The following is a 22,036-nucleotide window of genomic DNA, read 5'->3' as shown; positions in this document are numbered from 1 at the left end:
TTGGGACCTGGCCAAGTAGAGATAACGCTGCATAGTTAATGAATCTGTTTGCGTTAATTAATGTATGCATTTATATGTGAATACTTATCAACCACTAGGACAAATTAAGTTTAATGATGGCCTTTCCCTTTTATAAATTTCTGATCCATAGGGCTCAATCATCTCTAATATCTCCTTTTCTTTCCTAGCAGTCATCACAAAATTGGGACAAAAGGTTAAGTATTGACTCTTCACTCCCCAGTGGCTTTGCTAGTCCTACAGATGAACTACCTCCAACTCGTATCAAGGAAAGCCACATTTTGGAAGGACTCAGGAAGCTACAGAAGCAAAAATTGTTACTCGAACCCCCATCAGTGATAACCAAATGGGGTTATAAAGATTGCATGAACTCAAATGAAGGAATCTATTCTCCAGGAATTAAAAGTAGCAGCCTCAAGGAATATCCCCCCTGCAAACCCATGGACACGGGGAGCCCCTGCAAAGAGCCCCACAAGGCGTTTGTTTACGACACAGATTCTCACGATGATGCGGATGAGGACCCTTCTTCCCGAGCCGCGCTCCCAGCACTTCCAAACCAGGGCTGCGGGCTGCACTGTTGTCAACTAACCCATAGTGTTTCTGACGGTCTCTTTGGCTGGGAGCCAAATGGCAAACGCTGTTCAGAAGGCACTTCCTCGGTCTGTCCCAGGGAAAGGCCTGAGAAGCTGACCAGTTGTGCCAGCAACTGTCCCTTGGAGCAGAAGCTGTGCCCAGGTGTGCCGGTGCCACAGGTGCAGAGAGAGAGGGGCCCACACAGCCAGGGCCGCCTGGCTCTCAGTGTCCAGCTCTCAGACACCGATGACAGTGAAACCCTGGATGAGCTGCACATCGAGAGCAGCGATGGGAAAAGCCCTTCCGACGTGTCCTTGACTGCCGACACCGACAAGTCGACGGAGAATCTGGACATCCTCTTGGGATTGGGAAGATCTCAACGTGGGTCTCCAGAGGAGCAGGAAAAGCAAGTGCCCGTCCCCTTAGAGAGTAGGCCAAAGACCTTTAGTTTCATTAAGCAGCAAAGGCTTGTAAAACGGACTTCCTCCGAAGAATGTATCACTGTGGTTTTTGATGCGGAAGATGGCGAGCCCATTGAGTTCAGCTCTCACCAGACGGGCACTGTCACTGTCACCAGAAATGAAATCTCCATCAATCAGGCCCCTGCTAGACCCCAGGCTGAACACACTGAACTTTTACCTCAGGGAATTGCTCATTTCCAGTCAGGAGCTGCTGCAAAAGACTATCCCTTCTTCAAGAGGTCAGAAGAGGAAATTGAGGAAAACATTCCAAAAGCCGAGGTAGATGATGTTCCCGAAGCTCCCACAGACTCTTTCCACCCCAGGACAGGGGCACAAAACACTCAGCGACAAAGACCGGCCAAACCAGCACACAGTCCGTCATGCCAGAGGAATTCCAGGTCCTCGGTGCCCACGGGCATCTATCAGAAGAAAAATCTGACAAAAATACCTACCAGGGGCAAGTCTTCACCTCAGAAATCAAAAATCATGGAGCCTGAGGCCTCCATAACTGTCCCCTCCGCTGGCCCGGTGACTCCTGAAAAATCACCAGCTCCAGGGAAACTCTCACGATTCAAAAAGACTGAAGGCCCAGCACCCCTCTTTGATTTACAGCCAGATTCACACATTCCGAAACACCCCACCCAGCTCCCTCACGGCTCCAGCATGTCCAGCAGAAGGGATTGGGCCCAGTGCTCCACCAGACAGATTCCAGCATCACAGCTGCTGTCCAGGCCCCTCGCTGAGCCACATGACGATGGAGAGCCCCCCACGCGGGATGCACACTGTGACCCTGGGCCCGAGGCAGGGCTGAAATCACCCTCCCCTCCTTCCCCTCCAGGCAGGTCGGTCTCCCTACTCATCAGGCCTAGTTATGACTATTTGTCACCACCTCCATCTGCCAAGCCCGAGACCAGAGTCCCCAGTGAAACAGCAAGGACAGTATTTAAATCCCCTCCTCTGAAAGGATCCTCCACTCCTATTATTTATTTTAATCAGACCACGACAGAAGTGCAGGGGAGGAAACCTTCTCTGACCTTCAAAAAGCCCATCTTCTCTCGCCCTCTGCCCTCCGCAGAAACAGTGACCCCAACCCGATGCTCTGCTCATGCCCCCTCCAACTCATTTGCTGTGATGGCCTCAGGGCGCCCAAAGGTCTCTCCAAAGAGAAGTGTCCCCAAAACCCCACCTCACCAAACCCTGGGGACCACACAAACAGACACAGGGTTACGGACTTCCAAGAACTGTCCTTCAACCCACGAGCCACTGGAAATACCATCCTCGAAAAGTGTATCTCCAAGGAGAAAAGGACAATTGAATGACAGTGTCTCCACGTCACTGAAGCCTTCCTTCTTAGGGGTAAGTGAGTCACCATCATCTCAGGGTAACAGTCCCTCCTCCTCAGCATCCTCCAAAAGCCATAACTTCCCGCATGGTTGTCAAAGCCCTCATGAGCGAGGGCTGAAAACTCGCCTCCCAGTTGGGCTCAAAGTTTTCATGAAGTCTCCCCAGTTGCTCAGGAAGAGTTCCACGGTGCCAGGGAAACATGAAAAAGACAGTCTAAATGAAGCTTCTAAAAGTTCTGTGGCCATGAACAAGGCTAAGCCAGAGGCCTCCAGGATTCCAACTGGCCTTGACACCACAGGAGATGAAAGAAATGTGTCTCCACTGGATTTGCAAGCACCAGGTAGTTTGGCCGAAGGGCCTCCCCCAGAAACAGCAATGCCAGAGTCACTGGTGAACAGCATGCCTGGGGCTGACGGGAAAGATCGGGTAGAAAACAAGTCTGGGAAAAGATCCCTCTCCTCCAAACCACACCTGAAACCAGCTTTAGGCATGAACGGAGCCAAAGCCCGCAGCCAGAGTCTCAGCGCTCACGCAGGAGACAAGCCCCCGACGCCCCCCATGGAAGGAGGGCCAGGAAAGGTCCGAACTCAGATTATTACCAACACTGCTGAGAGAGGGAATTCCCTCACCCGGCAGAGCTCGTCCGCCTCCACGGAAGGCGCTCCCGACAAGACAGCATCTGCCCTGACGTCGGACAGTCTCCCTGGTGCCAGGAGGCCTCTGGGGCATCCGTCCTCCGGGCACGGCTCCCTGGGGAGCACAGGCAGCTCCAGCAGCCAGCAAGGGAGCCCAAGTAAGTTGCCTCTAAAGATCCCTCCAAAATCTGAAGGGCCCCTCACCCCACCTGGAACAGAAGAGCCACAGGCCTCGGCCCAAGGAGAAAGCCCCAGGGTGACTGGACCTGGGGAGCCAGGCAGCGACCGCTGTGGATGCCCACCCACCCCAACAGATGGCCCACGAGTCCCGCAGAGTCCAGGGAGGAGCCGGTATCCCAGCAGTCTTGAACCAAGCAGGACCTCCAAGCTCGAAACTTCTGGAAGGTTTCCAGACACTTCTACCACCAGGACTAGTGTTGTGAGCCCCGAAGCCCCCCTCTCACCCACAATCGAAGAAAAGGTCATGTTGTGCATTCAGGAGAATGTGGAAAAGGGCCAAGTGCAAACAAAGTCCACCTCTGTGGAAGCGAAGCCGAAGCCAGGGCCTTCTTTTGCCAGCTGGTTCGGTTTTCGGAGGAGCAGACTGCCTGCTCTCAGTAGCAGGAAAATGGATGTCTCCAAAACCAAAGTAGAAAAGAAAGATGTGAAAGGTTTGGGGTTTGGAAACAAACAGCTAAAATCAGAGCGAAGAAAAGAAAAAAAGAAGCCTGAGTTACAGTGTGAGATGGAAAATGAACTTAACAGGGACATTGAGTTGGCAGATGGTCCAGACAGTGGTTTACAAGGCAGAAGTAACCTGAAAACACCGCCAGATATTTTTGAGCAAATGAAGTTGGAATCGAGAAATAGACCCAGCCCTGTTCCGTGTTCAACAAAAGATACCTTTATGACGGAACTTCTGAACAGGTAGCGTATTGGCAAAAACGGGTGGCTATGTTGAGGGCAGGGCACCACCTCCCCCTGCAAGCAGAAATGTTTGTTTCCTGCACACTGAATCTCAGCCAAGCATGTTTTTCATACAAGCAGAACTGCATAGTAGCAATCTTTTATACGTTAGCCAGAATTTAAACAATGAAATAAAAGTTAGCTATAAAATGATCATTTAGTCCATGTTACTTTGTTAAGCAAACCAATGGTCTTTGAAATTAAAGAATGGTAAGTTTTATCAAGTTTGATAGAAACTCAGCCTACACTGGAAGCCATGAATGTACCACATGGCATGAAATGGAAGAAAATTACATATATGTTTTAAAGTATGTCAATCCCACTAATTGTACAAAGCAAACTTATACTTAGAAACTTTCCAGAGGTAATTACATTTCCTACTGATCTTAAGCCAGAAATATATTTAGCAATCATTCTTCAGCAGTTTTTATTTTACAACCCGCCCCATCTCACAAGCAGTTAAAAAAATACAAATAAATTATTGTATTATCAAATCTAAATGGACACACTCCTGGAATATCAGATGAAGATTTGATCAAGGCCAGTGAGACACCCTTATCACTCAAAGGTTTAAAGACAAAGAGATACATGGAGGTTACTCTAAACATTAAAGGATTGGGGAAAGTAGAGTGATTGAAGACGAACAATGTAATTTATCAGAGGAATCACTCTCTACCTGCAGAGTTGATAAGAAAGCAGCTCAACAGACAGAAAGTGGATCAAATAATGTTTCCTGCAGGAGTGTGTTAAAGGGCAGCTCCCAGGGCTCCTGTCTCACCGGCAGCTCCATCAGCACTCAAGGAAGCCACAAGAAAAACATCAAAACCAGAGCTGATATGGAAATACCGAAGGGCTCCCTGGTAAGTGCTTCACCATCTTGGTTATGAAGTGTTAGGTTCTGAGATGGGCAGGTTGGGTTCTGTCTACTGTTTGCTGATGAAACTATGTAGGCAAGAGATTGCAGGGGAAAGAGAAAGGTAAAGCAGAAGAGAGAAATCTTGATGACACTGTAGCAGAATGACGGTGGCTCGGCTGGAGCGGGCCTGGCTCCCTCCAGGAATGCTGCTTTTGTAGCTCTCTTTTCAGAAGATGATGTAATCACAGTGCAGGCAGGCGAGGCTGCAGGTACCATCTTCAAGTTGTGCTGGGGAATTTGCTTTGATGATTATTTCCGTCATTTCCAGCAATGGAAAAAAAGAAATGAAAATAATTGCAAAACAATTTAAGAGAATATTGGCTATTTTGATTATTTGACTTAAGCATTTTTCGTTTTTTCTGAAAGTTGTATATACCAATTCATCCTACCTCAAACAGAAGATGTTAAGTCTTAAGATACCCTTTTTGAAACGTGCCTCCCTATCATTTAGTCTCTTAATTACGAGGTCCAGAACTCAGGGGGTAATTTCCTTTAAAAAACTGAATATAAGGCATTTTTTATATTTCCCCAGGATATGCTAGTTTCAACTAATATTTTTGTTTTAAAATTACCTGAAATTACACTTCCTTTCCTTTCATTCTCTCTGTTCTTGCATCATCAATCTGATGATATTCATTGTTCCTTTATAAAAAATTTTAAAGCGTTCAAACAAAAAACAATCACTCTTTTCAGAAATGCTGTATCCATATATTTTTGTGCTCTAATAAAAGAGATTACAAAACTTACTATGTGCTTCCACTTTCCTAGAAAAATGTGAAATATGAACTAATTATTCATTTTTTTCTGGAGTGGCTAAAGAGTAGAGGAAATTTTAGAAGTAATCATGATTAATATTATTAGTTATTAATTATTATTTAATTATTTACTGATGTCTAGGGTTCCTTAGAGTTTCACTTTAATTTGAGACAAATGCACATTTAAATGTATTTTTTTTTCAAATAGCTCTTGACTCTAAAAAGCTATAAAGTCTCTTTTTTAAACTCTCTGAAGTCATATGCAGACTGCATTCTTTGCAAAAGTTTTTGTTTTTTTTTTCCATTTCCTCCATTCTTGCTCTTGGCTTCCATGATATCATCCTTTCTTGAAAACATAGATGTCCCTTGCCTTATAAAATCACAAATTAGAAGCATATCTAGGGCTGCCCTTGTAGTGTCACTGAAAGGAAAGAGAATAAACGTGTGGAAATGTGCAATATGCCGGAAATTCAATCCAGCTGATCTCAAACTCTGATAGCTTGGCGGAGCTCCTTATCAGAGACACTCAATTTAACTCTGCCCCATTTAATGTGGTTCTGACAGCTTGGGGTATATCTTCACTGTACGTAAGTACCAAAAAAAAAAAATCCCTATGTTTAGCTTTTACAATTTCATTTTTACTTTTTTATTACTTCCTAATGCTAAAATAATTTGCTATGCTTTTCCTTTCTCATTTGCAGTCTTTTATAGTGTAGTGATAAGTGTCCTTTGGTCCTTCCAGAATATCTGCAAGAAACATTCTTATTGTTTTCTGTGAAGTACAAAGATTCCCTAACCACCCCAAATACACATAATCAATAGGGATATGCTAATTTTTCTAGTTAGCCGCGAGAGGAAATTAGTCATGCTGGGAAGCTTTTGCATATAGAGGAATATTATTAACCTAGATAGTTGACCAGCTAGTCATTTTTTCAAATGCAAAATGCAATGTTTTATTTTTTTTTCATCTCTATAATCATTGGTGTGGATTAGACTAAAATTACTCATTTCAGAAAGGACATTGCCATAGTCCCCTTTGGGACTAGTAAAAGGATAGCAATAAAACCTATTTATTATATGTTATCAGCCTCTATAGGAAGGAAATCAGATGCAAAATAACATACGTTCTAATACCGTAGCACATTGATGTGAACACCCAGGAACCTTTTAAAATTAAGAGTTTAAGGGAATTTTCCCCTACTAGGGTTCAAGGTAAATTTTCTGTCTGCTGCTTTTGAATTGTGTGGCTAAGAATTCTCCTCATAGTAGTTATTTTGGATGAAAACAAGAGCTGCGGATAATGCTTGACATACCACACTTTCTTCTGAATAAAATCACTGTTCGAAAATCTTATAATGTTCCACCATCCTTTGCCCTTTACAAATGGACTAAAAGCACTTATGAGGGTCATAAGACATTTAAATCCTTTTAATCTATGGTGATGATCATAGAAAGATTATTTCTATACATGCAAGTCCATCCATGTAGCACACCTCCACTTGGCTCACCAGTAACTGCATATCCATTTTCAAGACTGTTAGAGCCATTCTAAAATATGTGTAAAAGTACCATTAAAGCTTCATTGAATTAAATCTTTTTCTCTTTTCAGAGCCTTAATTAGAGGCTTATGTCCCCATTTACGCCATCATTTTCAGACCGCTTAGCTCTAATTTTTGTGTATTTTAGACAGGAGCCGTGTTACTTTGTACTTTTACTTAAATTATACAAAATCATTATAAGAGGGGGAACAGGCATCCCCAGGAAAGATTGCATCAGTATTAAGTAAATAAGTCAGAAAGAAATGCACTCTACGCACTACATGTTGGAAGTCCGTCCTACCTGTGGGTTTAGATAGTTTTCTGAAATGAGAAGTCTCAAAGGAAGACAGCTCCAGGCTCCTATGTAACTGTCACCAGACAAAATAAAAATTATTAACAGAATTAACGAGACCATATACCTTCACCAGGCACTGGAAAGAGATGACCATTTTAATATAGATATTTTAATTTAAATTAGGAGTATTCTCTTTACCCAGTGTCACATAGTCTGAAGAAAGCACATATGCTAATAAAAAAGTATCAAATACAATCCCATTAAAATTGTGCTTTGGTGATAAAGTAGCATAAAATAGGACAATAATTACAGAAATTGTTATCATCTTATTAAGTTCTGTAAAAATTTATAATTTTAACATCTTTAATTGAACGATCCTGTTCTAAATGCTATTTGGACGCTAATAGGAAGCATGCAGCTTTTGCTCTCCTCCTGCAAAGTTTTCTAAATGACTGCATTTTCTAAAGGTAATGCCTTCCAGGAGGTTTCCCTCCAAAGATTACCTCTCCTCTCACAGAGGTTCATTATGTTCTTTTCCTTTTCAATGAGCTTTAACATCAAACTGTTTTCTTGGGAAGAAATTCATGTTAGGATGATCCACGAAAGAAATCTATGCAGAATTCCAAATGAAGGTGTCCCCAAATTCTGGATTTTGTCCTGCAGTTGTGTATATGTATTTGTCAGCAGCCAATTATTGTCTCCCTTTCTTCCTCTTGTGTCCTTTGTAAGCTCTCAGCCTTTTCTAATGGCAGAGGTCACTAGAATATAATGGGTACAGTGACATTTAATGATTACCTGTTAGAGAGTGGTATTTTGTACAGTTCTTGACTACAACTGCAGAGCTCAAAAGATGGACGAGAGTTGCAGAGAGGTGCACCATTAGAAGATGGCCAAAGTACTGACAGCAAACTGAAGCCAAACATAGCCCAGAGTTATTGCCTACGAGTCACCTCCTACTTCTTAACAAATGGGACATCAACTGACATTAATTTGTATCTGTTCCTGGTAGAGCAGTGGCTGAAAAAATTCTCAATCTCTAACCACCATTGTTTGCTGAGCCAAACTTCTTGGCTTTGTGACCATTCCGATCTGTGCATTCACATCTTTGCCACCAGAAGGTGGTCCCACCTGTGCCTGTCTTCGGCAGATTCTTAATCTTGAGCTGGCGGCCACTTGCCCCCAGGAAGGTTCCACAACCTTTCACCAACACCCAGCCACTGTACAATCAAGAGTGAAAATTAATTTTAATTTCAGCTTATGAAAAATATAATTAACAAGGGGAATCAGCTGCCAAAATAAATTATGCCCCTCATTTCCATAGGCAAATGGATTTTTTTTAATTACTCACCACTTTGCATTGAAATCTATTTGTATGGATAATTAGAGCTGACAAGTGTGCTATTCTAAGACACTCCCCCATTTTCCATTCCTTTGTTGATTCTTCATCTGTCCCCTTCGAATTCAAAATTTCTTCTCATGGGTCATCTGCTCCTTGTAAGTCATTAGCCCAGGAGAGCATAAGGAACTAGGGGCCTTGTCTAAACCCAGTTCCTCTGATAAACCCCCAAGAGGCCACATTTAACATTTGCTGTTAAGCACCTGAAGTTCTAGTAAAGTTCTAACAAGGAGCTGACAGGTAGGACCTCAAGATGGTTTTTATTTTCTTTCTTAAATGTGATGCTTGGAGAAAGGTGCTGGTTAAGTGCCAGAGAAGGCTTAGGGAACAAGTAGGGGAGAGAAACAGGGCACTTACACGTTTGTACACACACACACACACACACACACACACAGAGCATTTTTGGCTACTCTTAAATAAAAATATAGTTTATGTATATTTGGAAGACTGCCTACCTATCTAATTGCCAGACACTAAAAAAGATACAGTAGTTCTTGGTAAGGTCTAGAAAGGATGATGATTACAATATGGCACACTCCGAAATATTAAGTGACAGCAATGAAAAGGGGTCAGGAGTGCCCACCCACTCTAAAACTGAAATCCTTTTGTAACCTTGAACAGATCACTAACCCTCTCTGAGCCTCTTTTCCTTTATCTCCAAGATGACAGCCTTGTTCTAATTATTGGATTCCTTAGTTCAGAATTTCATAGGCTGGTGGAGATGATGATTCACCCACATTCCAGCAGGTTAACATGGCACCCTTTCAAGTATAAAATCAGTTGATTTAGAAACACCCAAAGGAAATACTATTTTACATAACAGGTGTGGAGAAGTATGGAACATATTGTTGTAAGTGTTGGAATGGGCCAAGAATATAAATAGATTTGCTTGATGTTTCTATAAATGAGGGTAGAAAGTTCCTGTTGGATTCCTAAAGGAAATTAAGGTGTTTGGAGTATCCTTCCTTTTAGGTCTTTTGGTAGCCTTGTCACACAGAGGTCTCAGAGCTAAGTCAACTTTGGAAGGCAAGTAAGTAACGCGTTAGCCTTGCTGATGCTTGTAGAGCTTTTCCATCTGCCATCCATAAATGTGCACCACCAGATACAGAACTGGTTGATGTAGCTCTTCCTCCTCCATCCTCTAACTTCCTTCCCTCAGGAAGTTCTAACAAACAAGACAGTGCCCACAGAATAGACAGCTGATGGGGAAAGAAAGCAACGAAGCATGACCTCTGTATAGTCAACCCTTAATACTGTCCTTGTGAGGATTCAGTCTCCATCTACGTACTCCCTTGAGTTTGCCATCTTCCGGCTATCAGTATGTCTGAATTAAGCATCAGTTACATTCTGATATTGGGCCCATAGCCATGGAATGTAAATCATTGGTCTTATTTCATTATATATGAAAATTAGGAGGTAGAAAGTGAAATCTAGCTCAAAGTCAGTAAGCAAGCATATGACTTTCTAAATTGCAAGTATAAAACAATAGTTGGTTAGCATTCAACTCAAGCCCCTGAGCAGATCCACTGACAAATTCTAGTGTACCCCTACTGCATTCATGGCACAGTTCACATGATTATCTTTGGCTGCGTAGGTAACTGGCTGGGATGTATTTTAAAAGAGCTAGTTAGGGTCATTCTGCCAAGGACCTCGAGCCGTCTTGACCTTGCAGCCAAGTCTATACTGGCATAGTTCAATGTGTTTAAGGAAACTTGCTGGATGTCAGACTTCTCATTTGTAAAATAGTGTGACTTTATTAGATTCTTGCTAGAGTTCCATTTGATGCTATAGCATTCGGCATCTGGATATTCCAGTGGAAATGTAAAGGGAATTTTGACCTGAAAAAAAATCTAGATAAATGTGTCACCTCTCTAGTTCACTGAGCACACATTGTAGTCGCCTCATATTTCATTATGGAAAGAACAACAACAAAATAACATTTTCTTAGAGAGTTATATTTTAGGAAAGGGTCAAGAGATCGGAGTATATTTCTTTATTCTTACTAAAATAACTTGGGGTGGAAGTTACTGTCTCTAGAAGAATTATATTTCCTTAGACTTTAATTTTTCTTAACAGTTCCGTGTTACTGACTTTATTAAATATTAAAAACAAAACAACACCAAAGCTGTTATCTCAAAAGTCTTACATAGAATCAGGTACCCTGTAAATCCTTGCTTTCAGAGCCAGAGTTATAGTCTGGAAAATATGCTCTTGTAATTAAAACCTGTAATAAAGCCAAGTGATAGAGTGAGGACAAGTGGGATGAAGAAAATATAAACTTATATGTACACATACCCCATCCACACACACACACCCCTACATGTTTGTTATGGAAGGTACCAATACTGAGGGTTGCAAACGATCTATTTTATATAATACACGAGAACTCACAGTATTTCCTTGTTACTGCAGATAAAAGAGGCAAGTGAACACCTGCAAGAGGATGAGGAAGATACAGCTGCAGATTCTGCATTTCAGAGCCACAGCATAGGTAAAAATGCATGTCTCCATATGTCTTTAAATGAGATGTTTTCTACATGCGACCTTATTTCAGACACAGCGTGTTTCTAAAGACCACATATTATGCCTCCCCCTACTGGGACCAGGTTTTAACTTCTCAAACATGACTACTTTTATCTTCTTAGACATTGGAAGCTATCATAAAATAAGTGGTCAAAGGAGAACCTAAGAAGAAAACATAGCTGTTTGCAGAGGAATGAAGTGCAAACTGATGAGAAGTGTGGCCTTGTCAATATAAAATGAAAATGAGACTGGGTGTAAATAATGTCTCTCTGAGGAGAAAATCAACTTTGAATTGATCCAGTTTCTATAATTGTCTCAGGAAGCACCTTGTGCAACTCCTGTTGGTTAAAACTGTGGAGTGGTGGCTTTCCTACATTGAGTCTTTTTTTAATGGAATATGTTTTACACATAGAACTGAGTAGATGAGGTATATACCGCCTGCCAAAATCTTCAGCCCATTTTCTTCATCATTTCTGTTAGATCCCTGATTACAGATAGTCCCATCTCTGCATCCCTTCCTTGAGGCAAGTTTGGCTTGTCAGCTCCTTCCTAAAGTTTTGCCTAAGCCTACATTGAGGGAACTCAAGTTTCCGACACAAAGGGATTTTGCTGACCTGTTTTCAGCAGCCAGGAGGTAACTGGTAATAGAGTAGCTGTCTGTGACCGCGATCCTTCTCAGGAGATGGAAGAGGTGATAACTTTAACAGCTCTGGGCCACCTCGGACACTTGCAAACTTAGTTGTTCTTTGGGCTCTAAAACTAGCGGCGAAGGCAAGCATGGTGAACATTTAGTTTTACACAAAGCAGCCAGGCATGAGAGAGTTGTGTGTTCAAATCACATTTCAGTGTAGTAGAGAGTACTCCAGACCAGGCTCTGGGGCACAACAGCCCCACAGCTTTCTGGCTTCTGGTAGAATCAGTGTTCATTGCTCCTGCCCTTTCAGCTCTCAGCATCCGCCACTCCCGGCACCATCTTGGGACATTTTGTGGCTGATTTTCTAGCACGCTCAGCAGTCTTCTGCCAACGATAATTTACAGTTTAGCTCAGAGAGTTATTGTACCCCCACAGCTTAATGAGACTGGCACATCATTATTATCCTTTTCATTTGTAATTGAAAATACTAAAGTCTTAACAAACAGCTAAAAGAGTGGAGCCTGTATAAGATTATTATTTCAGAAAGACATCCTTCAATACAGCTGTCAATGTAAAAAGCTTAAATTGGTATCAGTTCAGCGTAGTTAGCCAATATGCAAGTTAAATGTTCAGCAGCCTTCAAACATGGCACTGTGTAAAGCCCCACTGAGCCATCCATTTTCCGTAATGAGCTGTTCTTCAGCTTGTACGGTAACATACGTAAAGGTAGAGGCTGAGTTTTCTTCAAGAGAGCTACAGTAATCTAAGCATTTTTTACAGACTAGCAATTCTTTAGATCTGTGCTGTTTGACATGGTAGGCAGTAGTCCCATATACTTATTTCAGGTTCCATTTAAATTAATTAAAACCACATAAAATTAAAGATTCAGCTCTTCGGTTGCACTAGCCACATGTCTACATATTCTGTATGGTCTGTCTGAACATTTCCATCATCACACAGACTTCTGCTGGAAAGGGCTGATTTAAATGACTCTCAGGGAAGTAAATCTGGACTCTGTTTCTGACAGAGAACTGACTTGATCTTCGCATGATTGTAGACCCATCTCCTCACACTGGGGGAGATCTCTCTGAATAAGCTGCTATTGGCAGCAAGTAACAACAAAACTGACTTGCCATTACTTAAGTGTTAAAGTCATTTAATCATCATTTATAATTGAAAGTGTGGAGGAAGGCAAACATAAAAGAGGAGAAGCAGCCGAACTATGTTATCCAAAGCCCTGGTTTTTATCCCTGTGCTTGTCCCTTCTGGTTGCAAAGTGATTTCTGCCGCTCTAGGCATCCCAGCTACATTCAGGACACAAAGGATAAGGAAAAGTTCCTTCAGGATCCCCCCCCATAGAGTTCACTTTACATATCATCAATGCAAACCAGGTCATAAAGCCAATCTTAGCTTCAAAGGATGCTGGGAAAGTCAGTATGTTGCTTTTCCCTTGCTGCATGAAGTAGCAAAGAGAACAGAGTTGAAAATATTCCGTGAGTTAGCCAACCGATAATATTACCACAGGCCTTTTACAAAGTTCACCCATTTCAAGACTAAGTGAGACTCAACAGATCAAATGGTTATTTATCTTTATTGCACAAAAATAACTGAAAATATTTATTTTAGCACCCTGAGAATCCCAGTGTTCTTCGTTTTGTCTACACTAAGTGTTGCCACATGTCCCCACAATGTTTACAACCATAGAATATTTTCAATCACAGCAGTTGAGCAGATCTAAATATGTTCTCCTTCCAACCAAACATCAAATAATGTCTTTGACAAAGAGCAACAATCAGCAAAACTGTGAATCTGAATGTTTACATTTCTGCAGTTAAGGATAATCATGTTGGTTTAATCAAAATGTTATGAGTTGATCACAAGACAAGATATTGTTGTTAATTAAACCTACTCCATATTGAAATTCAAGATTCATGAATTAAGTTAAGTAATACAACTAGATTTTTTTCTTTAAAATTGCCCAAATAAATGTCAGACTTTCATGTTAATAAGCAACAAGCAAATGAATAGACTAGCTTAATAGAAGTATTAACATAAATGATGACAAACGCTATATTTCTAATTGTTCTTTCTTGCTATTTAACTGTAATAGATTCACCCAACGTATTACACTAATTATGTAATAGGATTAAATGATCAGTAGGAATTCAAATAACATTGTCTCATATTAAAAACATCAGCCAACGATAGCATCAAAAATTATCTCCTAAGAGGAGGCAAAGGATTTGGAAATTCCTTTAAAAAGGAAAAAAAAACTCTTTAGAGGAGTTTGAGGAAGAAGCCAAGCAGAATTAAATGATAACTAACCAAGAAAACAAGGCTGCCTGGTAGACTCTGGTGAAGTGAAGGATACATGGTATTTTCCCCAAATCTAAAAGAGTTACAAAGAACAATCTGTCCAGTTGCCCAGTGGACAAATGTTCCAGTGCCCCATGGTTGAATGAAATTAGTTTCCTCTCCCCCTATTGGCTGGGTGTACTCCTGGTCTCTTCTAAAGAAGCTCTTCTGGCTCCCACCACCAGAGGTTGTGACAAGGGACATGATCTAGTCCTGAGGATCTTGAGGATCGAGCTTTCTTTGGTTAGCTCTGTGAAGTGGCCTTGGTGTTCTGCCACCTGCAGAACTGTCTCCAAGGGCTCTTCCTATCCTTCTTCCATCCCTCCCCAAACTAGTCTTAGCCAGCAGCTAATGCATTAGCAGGAGGGTAATGGATACTCAATAAGTACCCCCTTTGACTTACTTAACAGACCATAAACCACCTTATTTCTGTTTTCCCAAGGGATTTCACTTTGTTACTCCTTTTCCTTCCTAGGCTTTAGCTAGCTAAGCTAGGGAACTAACTCATGTCAGTGGAGCCATGGATTAAACAGGTATTTTTTTCAGGTCATGTGTTTGCATTTTAACAAAGATTCAAGAAAAGTTTTACCTCTAGTTAAGAGCTACTCTTGGGAGCTAAAGTTTCAGGCACTCACATCAGTGGTTTGAGCAAATTATAGGGTGAAGGAGAAAGGACAGGAATTAACCTGATTTCAGACAATGTATAGCACAAGAAGTCATGCTGGGGGACATTGAGTTACCTTGTCCTATAAGCCTACTTTTGAGAGATGGCCTGCCTGAAGGGGAAGAAATGAGACAAGATTATGCTGAGTCAAATAGAGAAGATTTGGATCAGCTGGTACCATGGCCATTTTTACCTCTGTAAGACATAGACCTGGTTCTTACAACCTTATACCATCTACCCATAAAGCACCTAATCCATGGTAATAATGGTCCAGTGTGGAGTTTGATAGAGGTAGAAGGGATAAAGGAGTCAAATGATACATGGTTATCACTGTCAAGGAATCTATACACCAGGTGCAGTGAGGGTCAGCAAATGTGGCAGCTTCTTCACCCAGCAGAGGAGAGAAGGCCTGGCCTGATGCCACAGTGTCTGTAGCTGTGGTTTCTCAAAATAGAAAGGGGAGGGCCTCACAGATTCTCGAATCAAGTACCTCAGTTTCATGGAGAATAAGAGCCAGGACCTAGGTATTTATTGCATTTGAATGAAAGGAACTCTAGAACCTACTTTATTGTATTAAAATCCCAATACAGTATGGTCAACAGTTGTTGTCCATACGTGGATTATATACTTTGAATTATCCAGCCCATGATTATTTTTAAATATAAGACTGGATTTCTCTAAGTATTAGTACCAATAGAGTTAGGTTAAGACAAGGGTGAAGAAAACCCAAAAGTACAGTGGTTTAAATAAGAATAGAAATTTCTCGCCATCACACATGACAGTCCAGAGGGAGGTCCAAGCTGATAGGACAGTGCCAGGCTCCTATCTTGTCTCTCTGCTTCACATGATTTCCATTCCCAAGGTCACTTCTTGGTTCAAGATGGCTGTTGAAAACCATCCTTTATGTCCACTTTCCAACCAGCAGGAATGACGAAGGAATGAGGAGGGCTGTGGCTCATCTCCTTAAGAACACTTCCAGCAGTTGACCCATCCTTCTGCTGTCAGCCCAGGGGCTGGTGCTGAGTCACATAGCATGGAAAACATTATTCCAGGCAGAAGGCCATATGTCCAGAAAGGAGAAAAAAAAAAAAAAAAAGAAAAGAAAAAATAGAGGTTCTTTTAACTCAGGAAGAAAGAGAGAATGAATATTAGGGAACATGTAGCCATCTCAGTCTGCTGCTTACCCCTACCAAGGTTATCTCCTTGATAGGAACACAAACAAATTTTCACTGTCATTTAAGAAAGCCAAAGGAAAATAAATTTGGAGAGTTGGTGGGAAAGATATAATTAATTTCAATGATTTATGCCTACTTTCTGTTTTGCATGATCTGAACTACCACTGTTCTCTATTTGTGCAGTTAACCTTGAGTAACTTTTTGAGAAAATGTATTGAACTTGGATTAGTTTGCCACCACCGTATTTATGAGTAAATATATAATTGGTCATTCACAAAGTATGTAGAGGTTCAAATAAATCTTCAATGGAATACAGTGCATCTAGAATTTTCCTTTCTCTAAAATTAAAACCAACGGGGCACCAGGGCTTCCAGTACTGTAGCTGCCAACCAATTAAAGCCCTTGATAATTATCTGTCTTATTTCAAGAATATTACTAATTTTCCCCACTGGGAAAATTTGAAAAAATTTAGAAATGTAAAGTGCAGGAAATGACAGTTATATTAGAAATAAAATTAAAACATCTCAGAAAGTTGTTCAGACTTTCACAGCTTGTTGAGTGGAAGACTATTTGAGTCAGATGTTACATTTTGAATAGCATGCTTAATTGTAGAAAGAGTGAGCTATTGATGATCAAAACAAAATGCGAGTGGGAAGTGCAGATGCCCTCACAAACAACTTTGAGAGACTGTTGACGACTAAGACTGGCACTAAACTGGAAACGACTTAGATAATCATACCTGCAGGTGAGGAATAGGATGGAGCAGTTTTATATAATTTGGATCTTATATTAATACCTCCCAGGATGATAACATTCTGCTTTCCAAATATACAAATGACATCTAAGAGGTACCATAGAGTAATAGCTCAGGCAAGGAAGTTTCTATTGTGGGGGCATTGAGTTTACCTGTTTATAACTCCAAGAAACAAAGAGGGAGCTTTGCATCTGGCAACCTGAAATATCCATTCCACCAGTCTTGAAGGTGGACACATGGAAAAGGACTGTGTCCTTTTGACCAAGGACTAGAAATGGTAGTATTAATTTCCATCCATTGAGTATCTACTTTGTACCAAGTCCTGTGCTTGGAATATTACATATCACCCTTCTGGTATCTCACTCCCTGTGGCTGGTCCTTTGTTTTTGTCGTCTGTCAACTTGCTCCTTATGAGGGCTTTCCTTTGAATACCAGAGGTAGTCATGAGTTAAGGCTTTGGTGGAGACTTCTGTATATATAAGCAAACTAAATTCTAGTCTATGATTCCCTTTCTCTGTTTCTTCACTAGAGAGAGGGAGAATTGTAGACTTTGAGAGTTGAAATTTTGCCTTTTTTTATTTCTATAACATATTTGCTGTCTAGATTGCATCAGGGAGCTGAGTTCTATTTAGTTCACCAAACCTATATTGAGCATTTTCTCCAGGCCATGCTCTGGGTTAGAGCCTGGGGCTGTGGAAGTGAATAAGACACAGTTCCTGCATGCTGTGTGCTCCAATCTAGTAGAGAAACAGAAAAGCAAACAAACAAGTCTGATGCAATGTGATCACTGGTAAGATAGAGGCTCACTCTGCAAACATGTGAGCACACAGAGCAGGGTGTGGAGCCTGCCTTTAGTGAAGCCAGGAATGTCGGTGTTCATCTGTAAGGAAAAGACAAGAGTGGGCGAGTAGGATACTGAAATTTAAGAGCATTTGCCATTTATGCCAGTGGTTCCCAAACTTTGCAACACTTCAGAATCGTCCGGGTAGGCTCTAAAAATGCTGATGCCCAGGTCACAACCCGTAACAATTAAATCACAAGGTCTAGGGACGGGAGCCAGGCACTAGTATTTTGTAAAGATCCCCAGGTGATTCCAATATGCAGCAAAGTTTGGAAACCACCTTCCCAAGAGGTAGGATTTCATCAGCAAGGAGGACAGAGATGTCCTTCAGCTCAAGGGAAACAGCAAAGGGCTGGAGACAGGAATACGGCACACAGTAGGGAAGGGGAGTCGGCTTGCCTGGAGTAGAGGGTCATTCTTGAGGATGAGGTATAGATAGAGGTGGTTTTGTGGGATGGGCCCGGACTGTGGAGACCTCAAAAGCCAGGCCTAGATGTTTAAACTTCATCCTACAGACAGTACATGGACTATGGAGATTTTTTTCTTGAAGACTAGCACAACAAGAAGTGCCCATCCAATCACTATGATGGTTATGCTTGGACTTTTAAAATAGAAGCACATTTTCATTTCTCTCCCTTAGCCCTGGACCAACCAAATGCACCAGTCTCCATACTGTTTCCTCATGACTGGTGGGCTGTGATGAGTAGTCAGGTATTCATGTCAAAGGATGGATGGGGGGCAGAGTATAGCTCAGTGGTAGAGTGTATTTTAGCATGCACGAGGTCATGGGTTCAATCCCCAGTACCTACATTAACAAAATCATAATAAAATAAAATAAATTTTAAAATTAGAAAAAAAGTTCTTATAAAAAAAGATGGACAGCCAAGATGATTTTAGGGTTGCCAAAGGGCTCTCTGTCCCAAAGGAACTCTCCTGGAAGTCTACCAGGATGTACGTAAAATTCCTACCCCCTGGTAACTCCTTTGGGTGCAGGTGCTCCAGTTGATTCTTGTAATACAGCTGGTGTCTGGGAAGGATGCCCACTGAGTGTCACTGATTGACAGCTGCAGTGCTTCTCTCAGGTTAGCACCAGCAAGACCCTTGAGGAATGAGCCATGAGGCAGGTACATCCTCCTGCCAGGAAACTGAAAAGCACAGGAAGAAATGGTTGGACATTTAGAAAAGATAAGGGTGGTGCTCCTCAGACGAGGATCTCAGTTGCCTGGGGCAGAGGCAGACAGGAAGCCCAGGGGCCTGGCACTGATTAATCAAAGTGCTAATAGTGGAAAGGAACCCCTGAACAGGAAATGGGTGGACACATGAAATTAACTTTGTCTTTTATCCCACATTTTTCCAAAGCCTGTTGCTCTATAGTACACGGTTGAGGAATCCGAAATAGCTGTACAGAGAGTTCTTTTTTACACAGTTCCCTCAATTTCTTAAAAGACAATTAATTCACTTAAAGTAAATGTAAGAATGTGTGCATGTGGCTTATGGCATAGTAAGGAAGAGTTGGGGGGCCAAAACCAAATCAAACAGCGGAGTAACTCAGCCCCTGAACCAGAAAGTTGCCAATGTGACAGAAAGAAGTCAGACAATAGTATATATTATACCAATATCCACTCTTTATTAAGAACTTTCTATACACTGAACACTGGCTAAAGTGCTTGTATATATGTGGTCTTGTTTTATTGTCACATCAGCCTTGTAAATTAGGGACTGTGGTCACCCTTTGCCAGTGAGGAAATGGATGTCCCGAAAAGTGATGTCCATTGCTCACCAATATGGCTGGTGTGGAGTGGAGCCATCATCCAAACCCAGCTTGGTCCATAACTGTGACATCAAGTTAAATAAACCCCCAAGTATGCCAAATGATGACTAGGTACTTTTTTGGTCGCCTTGCAGGCACCAGAGAGCCAAGATCCCTTTGGTAGATCTCTTGGTCAGGGATTGCAAACTCAAGCTCTCGGGTTGATGAGTGAGTGGGCTGGGCTTGACTCTCACATGCATGTATTATATGAGTGATGGGAGTGCAGAGGAGGAGAGAGAACACGACCATCCTAGGGGAGTAGCTGCTTGTCAATCCCAGTTGTCACCGTAGAAGCCTGGCTCTATGTAGCCAAGACTTTCCATTTCTCAACAGAAGCCAAAAATCTAAATTTTTATGTGACAGGTGATACATTTTAACATGGGGGCTCAATTTTGAAAAGTAAATCTTCAGTTACTTCCTTTTATCTGGCAATATTTCAAATAAGAATTTCAAAATTCTTTCACCGAATGTCACATCTGAAAGTATAGAATATAATATTAAAATATACATATTTTCTTAAATGCATGGTTGAGCTGCAGGCAAAAATTCATCAGAGGCTAGGGACAGCAAGGAAGCTCGGATCCACAGGGGAGAGACTGCTATAGGCAGCCTTTGCTCCACGGGGTATGTGCTGGTCTGTTGACTTTGATCTAGGGTGGTCAGCTGTCCTAGTTTGATTGGGACTTCCTTGGTTTTAGCATCAAAAGTCCCACATCCTAGGAAACCCCTCAGACCTGGATGAACTGGAAGTTGGTCGATCTACCTGGAGTGTGGTATTAAGGAACAGGACTGTTGACATAATGAAAGCCTAGGGCCTGAGCAGGGTGAGATGTTAGACTGAAAGCATCCCTTCCCCGCCCAGCATGAAGCTGGATTCCTGCGAGCAAGGTGACAAACCCACCCTACAGAGGAAGACAGTGGGGAAAAGCTCCTGACTCAGCCACAACTCAGTCCTAGGTCTGGCTGGAAAAAAGGAAAACATGTCTCCTCTGAAGATCCAGAGTCATTAGCTCACACCCAGGTGGATCAGGGAATTAATCCACTCTTTCTTTGTGTCCCTAAGCCCCCATCTTGAAATTTTTAAATGGTCCAAAGTGTGCTTTTAAGAATTCCAGAGAAGAAACTGGGACGGGGATGGGATGAAACAAGAGTGGCAGGACAGAAATATTTTTAAGGCTGGGCAGTGGGTGTATGAGGGTACATTGCACTGTCTGAGAATACTTCAAATGTATCATAATGAAAAGTTTAAAAAGAAAAAAACGCAGGATCAGGGTGGTAGTCCTCCTAAGATTCTGGCAGAATCCAGCTCAAATCCTCTCTTAAGGCATCTACTCTAAAATTTATATACAGATAAATTTCCAAAGAAAATTAACTCACAATAGAAAACCACAAAAAGCATAAGGGGAAAATGACTTCATTAGTGAGTATCAGAAAAAACCAACAAGCTATAGAATGATTCCTGCGAAGACTGCGGACTAGAAAATATAAACCCAAAATATTTACTGCATTTAAATAAAAATGAAAATGAAAGTTAACAAAGGAACAGATGAGCAGTCAGATTTTTTTTAAAAGACAAGATTTTAAAAAATAGAACTTCAAATAAAGTAAAAGTTATTAGAATAATATTTATCACTACTGAAGAGAGAATTATTGAACTAGAAGATACAATTGAAAAATTTTAAAATGCGACACAGAGAGCCAAGGATGTAGATGATATGAAAAAGAGGTTAAATTAAGTAAAAGGTGATGAAATCCACATGCATCTAATTGTAGGTCCTGAAGGAGAGAAAAGAATGAACAGGATAAAAACAATATTAGTGGCTGAGAATTTTGCAGAGTTGAAGAAAGTTACCAACCTGGGATTCAGGAGCCTGATCAGTTCCAAGCAAGATAAATAAAAAGAAATCTACAATTAAGGATAGTGATTTTATTTCCTTGGATGTATACCCAGAAATGGGATTGCTAGATTGTATGATAGTTCTTTTTGGAAATAAAATCACTCTCTCAAAGAGGTATCTGCACCTTCATGCCCACTGCAGCATTATTCACAATGGCCAAGATATGGAAACAACCTAAGTGGTCTGTTAACGGATGAACGGATACAGAAATTGTGGTATATATATATATGTATGTATATGTGTGTGTGTACACATACATATAGTCTTATACTTTTCACATAGAGTTCACTTTCATTTGTATAGTCTTACCACACTATTGTTTAGTTTTGCTCATTATACAAATAGAATACTGTAACTATTCTACTGCAGTTGGCTTTTTTTCTGTCAACATTGTTTTTGCAATGAATCTACGATGGTGCATGCAGTTGTAGTTCATTGGTTTTCACTGCTGTATAGTATTCCATAGCAGAATTACTTCAGATTTG

General features: G+C 41.4%; 1 protein-coding gene across 9 annotated transcripts in view; it reads left to right on the top strand.

Moving 5' to 3' along the window:
* The window catches only part of NCKAP5 (NCK associated protein 5), a 918,990-nt gene that overhangs the window by 809,750 nt on the left and 87,204 nt on the right, over positions 1 to 22,036 (top strand). For 8 of the 9 annotated variants that reach the window (XR_012506967.1, XM_045508840.2, XM_045508837.2 and 5 more), the window contains 3 exons: positions 189 to 3,958; positions 4,680 to 4,857; positions 11,310 to 11,388. Coding sequence is in view for 8 of the 9 variants with exons in the window: in XM_045508840.2 (XP_045364796.2) it covers positions 189 to 3,958; positions 4,680 to 4,857; positions 11,310 to 11,388 (4,027 nt within the window). In the remaining variant the exon portion in view is untranslated. The remainder of the gene's footprint in view (positions 1 to 188; positions 3,959 to 4,679; positions 4,858 to 11,309; positions 11,389 to 22,036) is intronic. The other variant, XM_045508844.2, reaches the window with a different exon arrangement.

Source organism: Camelus bactrianus, chromosome 5 (assembly GCF_048773025.1).
Source record: "Camelus bactrianus isolate YW-2024 breed Bactrian camel chromosome 5, ASM4877302v1, whole genome shotgun sequence".
Classification (NCBI taxonomy): Eukaryota; Metazoa; Chordata; class Mammalia; order Artiodactyla; family Camelidae; genus Camelus; species Camelus bactrianus.
This window is presented reverse-complemented; position numbering and strand designations above follow the sequence as displayed.